A 10356-nucleotide genomic window follows, 5' to 3' on the forward strand; every position below is an offset into this window, starting at 1 on the left:
GAGTATGAATAGTAAATATTTACTGACTAAAAAGAGACTTTGCAAAATACTTTCAGTTCCACGAAAACATATATTAAAAATATAATCAAATATACTAAAAATTGTTATATTTACTTAAATAACCAATAACTATTTTCACCAACTGCTGTATTTATGTGTGGAAAGTTAAACTTGATATTCATTTATTTTTGTTTTATGTGTTTTTTATTTTCTTTTATTTGCAGATATCATGTTTTGTTTTCTATGGAAACAAACATGTTCTAAAGCACGATGATTCTTAGAAAAATAAATAATGATGTCACTAACACACCTTATTAGTATTTATTTTAGTATACATTTTTTTTTAAACCAGTAAATAAGACTTCATTAATCCGGTGTAAGTGCAAGCATTTTAATACATTTATATTAATTATGTTTATTTTTTCAAATACTTTCAACAGGTTATAGGTACGGATAAATTCACTATGAGGTGATTAATAATATACTGCCTTTGAAAAAAAATGCCAAACGGATAGATTTTAGTAGGTACGTAATAAATAACAAAGCAGTTATTTTAATGGAAAGCGGATAAGTACATACACTTGTTCGAATCTATTGTCACCCCTCTCTATTGGTAACTTATTTAATAGGTAAAGTACAGTGTCTCATTTAATTTTCATATACTAGTGATTAATATTGTAATTTTAACATATAGTATATATATATATATATATATATATATATATATATATATTATATCATTTCAAGAAATATATTTACTGAATGTATATATTATATTCAAGAAATTTATTTGTTTTTATTCAAATCTTGAGTGTGAATTTATAGATAGATAGTGAGATTTTAACGGTAGTTTGATTGTTTCTTTTATTTAAAAAGAGTTTTGTTACTCTTAAAAGTAGATAGATTTACTTATAAAAAACTATTCGATGCTCAAGTAAAAAAAGAGTTAGGATCTTTTACAATAAGGTGAAAGTATGTCTATGAAGTGAATATTCATTATGGAATACTAATTATATTTATATGATCAATATGAGTCTTCAAGAGTATAATAACATTATAATAAATAGTAACAAAATGATAAATAATAAATACACTAAATTACAAAAATTTAGTCATAATTGTAAATATACATAATGAGAAGACTTAAAAAGTCTTATTGGGTCACATTTTTTATAATATGCCTATTGGACCAGGTAACAACAATATTATATTACAAAAGTACATATTAGTAAGCTAATTTAAATTTAAATATTAAGTATATGATATATAACACATATTATATATCTTATCTCATATATCAACAACCTCCATAGATAATTACATTATTGTATTTTTAACAAGAGGAATATATTTTTCAACATTTTCAATAAATAATATCAATTGAAATATTGTTCATAATGTTGAAATCCTTATCCACATTCATTATGTATAGTGCAATTACCAGACGATGTATCTTAGAAGGCTCACACTTATTAAACACACACAAACATATACATACTCAGACAAACAAAGACATATAGACACTGGTAGATATAAAGAGACACACACCCAAAAAAACATAAATATAAAACACACAAACATGGACACATCACATATAAAAAGAAACACAAAGACACTCACATACATATACACAAGCGTAGATTAACATAAGCACACACACATAGACAAACACAAGCACACCAACATATACACAAAACAAACACACACAAAAAGACATATACAAACATGTAGACACATATACATACACACATATGCAAATACAAACACACATACACAAAGTGAAACCCTTCCAAATGAGAAAATTATCTCAATCTCTCTCTCACTTGAGCTAAACGCTTCATTGCTTGAGTGTTCACTATATGACTCAAGTGATGATGTGTAATGAAGGTAATCACTTAACCAATATTGTTCAATGAGTCACCACTTGGTGATAAAAATTTCTAAGCTTAGCTCTTGTTCTATCAAACAATATGAGTGGTCAAATGATGGGTAGAATATGTGATCTAGCATTTATCAGCTCGTTTAGTGTCTAACTCATTCAATGTCTACCAGTCCATCCAATGTCTACCAATATTTTGTTTTTCGTTGATGAGAAAATAGGTCAATTAAGGGGGTCTTCTATTTTATGTTGGTCATACAATAAGTCTAATAGACATTTTATGTTTTTCAGTATGAAATATTTTCTATTTTTCAGTTTTATTTTCTCTATTATATATATCTTTATAAATGTTTTTGTTTGACATACAAAGTTAATACACAGGTTTTATTTTTATGTCTCTTATTCTTTCATGGAGATAATTAATCAATATAGAAGAAAATTTTTATTGCATCTGTAGTCTTGATTCTATATACAATTCTAATATGATATCACAACTCTTCTTAAAAAGAGCTTTGTTCCACACTTTTATTTTATTTTTTATCTTGTTTCTTTTTTCTTCTACTTCTCTAGTTGTTTCTCTTAAGTCATGGTATATGAACAACCTATACACATTTTTCTATACTTATATCCAAATGAGAATCTTATCGTTGTGCTTATTTCACCTAAGCTCAATTCCAACAACTACCAGTTTTGGAGGAGGTCTATGACCTTGAATGATAAGAGCAAGATGAAATTTATCTAAAGTTCAACCTTCTAAGACTAATCCTACTTACATGTCAATCAGACAAGGCATTATATGGATAAATATGGCAACTGACATATAGAAAGATTTAAAGACTATAGATATTCAGAATGTGATCTTCTCTACATCTTTGATAAACTAAAGTGAGATGATCATTGAATATTTTACAAAATTAAGAATCATTTAGGATGAGTTAGGAGTTTTTTTACCACATAATGGATTCTATAACTACTATAATTGATTCCATCATACCTGACATACAAGTAGAATCAATTCCATTTGCATTTATAATATCATGGAATCAATTCCATGTTATTTCATCTCTACAACCACATGGACAGAATCGATTCCATCATCTTTCTTGGTAGCACATAATCGATTTCATCGTCTTGCTAGGCAGCACAAAATTGATTCTATCATCTTCCTTGGTAGCATAGAATTGATTCCATCATCTTCCTTAACAGTACAAATTGATTTAGACAAACACAAAATTGATGCCCTTTTCACCATAAATTGAAACGTAACAGAAAAAATAGACTAAATGCCAGGCATGGAGACGAGCTTGGAAATATTATTATAAGCTTGGCTAGGCTAGGCTAAACAACAAGCTCGGCTAAGCAAGGCTAAATAACAAGCTCAAGTTGACAAGACCAAACAACGACAAACTTGACAAGACTAAAGGACAAGCTTAGCTTGGCAAGGTTAAAGGACAAACTCGACTCGGTAAGACTAAATGACAAAAAATCGACAAAAGAAGAATTTTTTTTTTATTATTTTGTCTTCCTTTACAATCTACACCACAAGAACCTAACAAAACTCCTTTTCCTCAATGAGTTGTACCATAATAACTAAACACAACTCCTTCTCCTCTATGGACCATAAGATTGTTAGACAAGTACAAGGTTGAAGCTTATATTCAATTGAGTGTTTTACCCCTACCTTCCAACAATAACATTGATGATATTTTAAAATAAGAAGTTACCCTGTTACCCCTCCTAGTGAAAGACTCTCATCCACTAGGAGAATCTCCATTGTGTTGCATCAAAAATTTCATTCTTCATGCAAAACTTTAACATCTTGCAACAATATAATTTCAAATAAAAAACAAGAACATTTTAGTCTTTGAATGGATATGACAAACTTGTTTAAATATTCGTGAATAAATTTATAATCTCTCATCTAAATTCGATATTTTAAATCACCGTAAATAAGTGGATACAATCAAACGAATTTATTATAGATCCATTCTTTTACGCATGCGAAAACATTTCATATGCAAAAACAAACACAACCAAAATTTTTTATTAAACAATATCAAAGTAGAAATGGAATAAAAAAAGTGTGGTAAAATTTTTCAAGGACAATAGTATTTTGATATTCAAAATTTTTTTCACTCATTTCACGTCGTTATTTTCACTTTTTCTTTTTCTTTTTTACAAATACGAAAATTTAATTTTTATGACTATTTCAGACTTGTGAAAGAATTTAAAAAACAATAAAAAAAATAAACAATAAAATAAATTTGGTTGATGCGAGAGTGGTATTCTGGTACTTCCAACCCACACGTTGTGTTCACAAAACCTCTGCGCATTTAGTTTCTTGTGGTTCCTTCTCTTTCTTCTCGCTGATTCATCAGTTGCCTTCATTAATGATCCTATCTTATCACTTTAACTCAATCTGTATCAACTAATAACTAACTCAAGTTTAACACCATTATATACACCCGCATCTTCACACACATCACACACATCACACAACACAAACCTTGTTCTTCTTCTTCTTTGTTCATCACAACCACCATCCTTATGGAACAAACCCAGCCTCCGACCTCCAAGATCTCAACGGTGGTGCCCGCAACCCCACGCGGCGACGAACAGACTGAGTGGCACCTCAGCTCCATGGACCTGCTCCTGAAGCTCCACTACATCAGAGCCCTCTACTTCTTTGACAACCACGCTGCTCAGGGACTCTCCATCTACGACCTCAAGAAACCCATGTTCCCACTTCTCGACCACGTCACTCATCTCTCGGGTCGGATCCGCATCTCCGAGTCGGGTCGACCCTTCATCAAGTGCAACGACGCTGGTGTCCGCATCGCCGAGTCTCACTCCCACCTCACCCTTCGGGAATGGTTCCATCAAAACGGCTCCTCCCTTCATCACGCTCTTCTCCCCAATCATGTGCTTGGTCCTGACCTAGGTTTCTCCCCTTTGGTCTTTCTTAAGGTACATCATTATTCACTTTCTTAAATTTCTTTTTAATTTATATATATATTAGATAACCAAAATTTATACAAAAATATGTTTCAAGCGGTTTAAAACTTAACTTTTTATTGTTTGGGATTATTATATGTGGAAACATGGTCTCCTTTCAATATTATAATAATTAAATTTAAGGCTGATTAAAAAATATAAAAAAGGTATCTTTATATTGTAATTTCTTTTCTACTTTTATTTTTCGTCTTCAGTTATTGCTTGAATTTATTGCTGAGAGTTGAGAATGTCTTTAGCAACTCTTTTTATGATTTGTGACACTTTTATTTCACGGACTGGTTGCTTTTTCTTTTTATGTGAGTTGCCTATAATTAAGAACCTAAAGTCCTATTTTATACTTAATTTTGGGCATGTTAGTTGGGTGTGATGCAAAGTGTGCTGTTGCGGTGCTTGCTTTTAAGACCTTTTATCATTGATATATACTTTCATGGAAATTTCACCAGTTAATGAATGGCTTATGTTTCGCCATGAATCTCATCAAAGATATTAAATTCACTCATCTTTTGGGATAATGAAAGAAAAGGATTACTTTGGAGTGACTTTGAAGAAAGGGAATTAAAAGTAAGGTCGTCTAATTTAATGCAAAAATTGGTGAGTAGAAAATTTATTGGTGTATTTGATTAATTTTAGTTGAATTAATTACCTTGCTTTTTCTTTAATGTAATGTTAAAATTAACTCAGGAATATTTTTCAAAATACAACTTTTTTGGTTAAAAATTAGTTTAGAAAATAAAATAATTGTTTCTTAAAAGTATTAATTATTTAATATGCTATTCGTTAATTGTCGACAATAACTATTTTTGTATAAGACTGCTTATTTTTTAGTTTGTAATCTTACTTTTCGCCTGATTTTAATTAGATTATATACATGATTTGTTATGGTGTACAAATAAAATAAGTAAAACGAAAATTTTATTCAGATAGAAAAAATTATCTTGTTTCTTAATTTCTTTGAAATAATCTTAAATGATACTTTAAAAAACAGAGAAAAAAAGTAAAAAAGAAAAAGCACATATAGCTATAAATAATAAATGTTTTCGACGTCAGGGTTTACTAAAAAAATGATTTTTTTTTTAATTGAAATAACCATTTCTGTACATATAAGATTACAATATATGTATATATAATTGGAGTGGGGTTGGGGAATAAGATAGCTGGTTATTAAAGAACATGTCATCGATGGTATAACAACCGAATAGACCTATGAACATTTTTCTCCTTATTTATATATTTGTTTTCGTGTTGCATAAAGTGGTTTTAAATTTGTCTATAATTATTAATATTAGTTAAAACAAGTAAGAGGTGTGATTTTTAGACAGCAGCAATGATGATTTAAATCTTTGTAATTACTTTGTATACGAAATAAATCATATTAAAAGGAAAAGTATTTATACCGTAGACGTTCATATCCTTATAAAGAATGTTAATTATTACATCTGACAACATATAATACGGATTTGTTTGCCTACTTTACTATCTTAAGTACTCTGCGTGATCTGAATAAAAAAGTTTTCCCAACACAATGAGATGCAGTTGCGGTTTCTGGTTTCGTTCCACATTTGCTTTTGCTCTTATCCGAAAGGTGTTATGTGTCGTAATCTTCGTCCGCGAATGACCACCGTTAGGTATGCATTCATTAATCCCACAGACAAAATCATTGGTTCATACCAATGGACAAGTCACAGCAGGAAAAGATAGAACATTAAGATAAAATTAATAGAATTTAGCAAAGAAGAGTGTGTTATGAAAAAAAAATCATATTATTCAATGCTTTTTTTTATAATAGTTAATTAATTATTAGTATTATGTTAATAGTCTAAGTTTTTTTTTAACTCATTAAACTAATTTTATAAGTTTTTAATGTTAGCGGTGGGAATTAAAATTACAATCTCTTTTATATTAATTTCTTCTGAATTTTACGATTAAGTCGACCTTATAAGTCCTGAAACTTTATGTGGTACCATGCAACTAACTATTAATGTGTCATTATGTTTTTTGTTTTGCATGCAGTTCACTTGGTTCAAATGTGGAGGGCTTTCTGTGGGGCTTAGTTGGTCCCATGTTCTTGGAGATGCTTTTTCGGCTTTCAATTTCATCACCAAGTGGAGTCGCATACTCGCGGGTCACGCGCTGCCCAAAACCCTTCACGTCCAACATCACAGACCAACTCCATCCCCACCACACAACAATGGGAATCATGGGACTCCCATTTCCGTTAAAATGGCCACGACCGTAGAGGATCTTTGGCTCGCCACAAACGACACCAAGATGGTTACTCACACTTTCCACGTTACTCCCAATCAGCTTGACCATCTGGTAACGTCCATGTTCACATGCGACGAAAACCAAGCCGACGATACCTCGTACTTCAAGATTCTATCGGCTCTGTTGTGGAAACACGTGGCACGCATCAGAGACTCGGAGCCAAAGATAGTGACTGTTTTGACACGTGGTGGTGGCTCGGATGACTTTCCGGCCAATGACGTGGTTATAAGTGTGGTTGAAGCAGACGTGGCGGTTGGAAAATCCGACGTGGCGGATTTGGCGAAGCTGATTGGTGAGGAGAAAAGGGTTGAGAATGGCGTTGTGGAGAAGTTGGTGGAAGAGAAGGAAGGGAAAGAGAATTTGGTGGTTTATGGAGCAAGATTGACTTTTGTGGATTTGGAAGAAGATGGTATTTACGAGGTTTTGTTGAACGGAGAGAAACCGGTTGTGGTGAATTGTGGAGTTGGTGGGGTGGGTGATGACGGTGTCGTTTTGGTGCTGCCGGGATTGCAAGACGAAGAAGATGGGAGGAGTGGGAGAATGCTGACTGTTACTTTGCCTGAAAAAGAAGTTGAGCAGCTCAAAGAGAAGCTAAGAGAAGAATGGGGTATTCACTCACTTGCATTTTGATCATCCAAGTGTAACTTCATAAGCCAAACTATTAATAAAATTGTGGTTTAATGTCTCGGTAGGTTCCTATTTTCGGCGTGAATTTCAAATAGGTCCCTTTTCTTTTCGGCGTCTCAATTAGGTTCTTTTTTGTGTAAAATTGGAGCAATTAGGGGTCTGCCGTCAAATTAGACAAACGGTCGTTTAAGTTTGCCTACGTGTTATTAAAAATGATTTTGAATTAATTTTTGTATTAAAAAATGGATTTGTTCTTCAAGGGCAAAAAAGGTAAACTGGGGCAAACCCTTTTCTTCTTTTCTTCTTCGATTGGAAGCGCGGTTCTTCTTTTCTTCTTCGATTGGAAGCGCGGAGGGGAAATCCCTTCCGAATGAAGAACTTACAAGAGGTCACGATGTTATTCGCTATCAGGACCGCCGGCGACGACGCCGGTCACCACCAGGGCTTCTCCCAGCGCCCCGCTTCACTTCGGGCAAAGCACTCCTACACCAGCGTCCACAACCGTCGCGACCCCTCGAGATCTCCAGTCAGGCGACCGTTGCGCGACCACGCTCCGTCAAGCTAGGACAGCCACCGGCGATGACGGTCACCATAGGAGGAAGATTTACCAGCGTCAACGCGACCTTCTCCTTCTTCGCTCTTCTCCGACAACCTAACTTCACCGTGCTTCTCACTGTTCCTGTTTTTTGACTGTTGGAGACGTGAAGAGAAACTCAAAATTTGTTTTGTTTGTGCCCGAGTGGTTCTTGATGGTTCCTAGTGAATACAGGTGAGTAGTGTGAGAAGTGTATGATAGATGATGAAGGCGTTGAGGTGGTTACGGATGAGAGGAGTCAAAGGTTGGAGTTTGTATGGTTGCAGTAGGCAGAGACTGGGAAAAAAATCTCTACATAATTGAGCTCAACCGTAATTGCAAACTAACTTTTAAGTGCCTTACTTGAGCTGGCATAATCCAAGAATAAACGAAGCAAACAAACAGAGGGCCAGTGAGAATATGAACAGAAGTTAGACATTCTATTCCAACAACAATGACCACCCTGCACGACTTCAAATTTGTATGCCACCAAAAGCACTGGTAATCGATTACAAAACATGTGTAATCGATTACCAGGTTGTTTTGGTGCAAGGCAGAAGAGGACGCTCGTCCAGGTAGAAGCGGACGCTCGTCCACGCAGCGGACGCTCGTCCAGGCAGAAGCGGACGCTCGTCCAGGCAGAAGCGGACGCTCGTCTAGGCAGAAGCGACGCTCGTCCAGGCAGAAGAGGACGCTCGTCCAGCCAGGCAGAGAGAACGCTCGTCCCGAAAGCTAAGAGGACGTTCGTCCATCTAGCTAAGAGGACGCTCGTCGAGATGCGCTCAGTGGACGCTCGGTAGGAGAAGTGGACGCTCGTCCATTTTCAGTGAACGCTCGTCCACATACAGATCGTCCGCCCGGCGCGATTTTTCCAGAAAGTTTCACGCAAGAGTGCTTCTTCCAACATAACCCACCTGGTAATCGATTACCAAAATGGTGTAATCGATTACCAGTACGTTTTCTGCCTTCACATTTCCAGTCTTGCAGGGGTGAGGATTTCAACATTGTGTAATCGATTACCAAAAAATGGTAATCGATTACAGGACCCAGAAGTAAAACGCACAGAAAGAGATGAAGGAGATGAACAGAGAAAGAGAGAGTAAAACACACAGAAACAATATTATTCACTCTGATTTCTTCAAAGTCACATTTACAAGAACAGAGGTTTAGAATTTATACAATGAAAAGGCAACTGGACAGTTAATTATAAACTGTCCTCTCTGAAACAATCATTACAAAACTCTAACACAAAGCTGCCACAGTCCTCTCTTATTTAGGTAATTTCCTAATCTAAACCGAACAAATCTAACCCAGAACTACATAAATCAAGGTAAATCAACAAAAACATAGAAAGCCCTTTGAGAGAAGTATAAGAATGATCCAGTTAAAGGGAAATGAAGCCATACAAGGTACCAAATCACTTCATCTTAGCCTCTGTAAAGAGAACATGACGATTAACCCTAGGATCAAATTTTCGAAACTCAAGCTTCTCTGTGAACTGTCTCGGCTTTCTCTTTTCATAGAAAAATCCAGTGCCGGCAGCAGACACTGGTTTCACAAACATCTGAGCCTTTTTCTTCTTGTCACCCATTCTTTACTCTTGAAAGTGATATCACTATCTATCACAAACGCAAGATCTGTAATGGAGGTGTTGTGAGACGCAAATCTGTGTGGTAGATGTTCGATTCGTCGCGCTGCTGCAGGTGCGTAAGGCTGCTCCTTCCACTGTTTGTCGTGGCTAACGCCGGTGAGGTGCGATTGGAGGTTATCAGAGGAATGGCAAAGAGAAGATGATATGAAGAGGATTATATGAAAAGGGTTTGCCCCAGTTTTCCTTTTTTGCCCTTGAAGAACAAATCCATTTTTTAATACAAAAATTAATTCAAAATCATTTTTAATAACACGTAGGCAAACTTAAACGGCCGTTTGTCTAATTTGACGGCAGACCCCTAATTGCTCCAATTTTACACAAAAAAGAACCCAATTGAGACGCCGA

General features: G+C 34.8%; 2 protein-coding genes across 2 annotated transcripts; one reads left to right on the forward strand and one right to left on the reverse strand.

Moving 5' to 3' along the window:
* Positions 1 to 4219: 4219 nt before the first annotated feature.
* Positions 4220 to 7844, forward strand: LOC108337156 (protein ECERIFERUM 2). The gene is made up of 2 exons (XM_017573619.2): positions 4220 to 4846; positions 6905 to 7844. Exons 1-2 carry the CDS (start codon positions 4427 to 4429, stop codon positions 7787 to 7789), a joined length of 1305 nt encoding a protein of 434 aa, XP_017429108.1. The 5' UTR covers positions 4220 to 4426; the 3' UTR covers positions 7790 to 7844.
* Positions 7845 to 9663: 1819 nt separating this feature from the next.
* LOC128197738 (uncharacterized) lies at positions 9664 to 9966 on the reverse strand. The gene has a single exon (XM_052880250.1). It carries the CDS (start codon positions 9949 to 9951, stop codon positions 9778 to 9780), a length of 174 nt encoding a protein of 57 aa, XP_052736210.1. The 5' UTR covers positions 9952 to 9966; the 3' UTR covers positions 9664 to 9777.
* Between the last annotated feature and the right edge of the window lie 390 nt (positions 9967 to 10356).

The sequence above is a fragment of the Vigna angularis genome, chromosome 7, assembly GCF_016808095.1.
Source record: "Vigna angularis cultivar LongXiaoDou No.4 chromosome 7, ASM1680809v1, whole genome shotgun sequence".
Lineage (NCBI taxonomy): Eukaryota > Viridiplantae > Streptophyta > Magnoliopsida > Fabales > Fabaceae > Vigna > Vigna angularis.

Coding starts and splice junctions, on each gene's coding strand:
- LOC108337156 (XM_017573619.2), top strand. CDS start 4,427: ATGGAACAAACCCAGCCTCCGACCTCCAAGATCTCAACGGTGGTGCCC. Junction 4,847..6,904: donor CCCCTTTGGTCTTTCTTAAG/GTACATCATTAT, acceptor TTTTGCATGCAG/TTCACTTGGTTCAAATGTGG.
- LOC128197738 (XM_052880250.1), bottom strand. CDS start 9,951: ATGGGTGACAAGAAGAAAAAGGCTCAGATGTTTGTGAAACCAGTGTCT.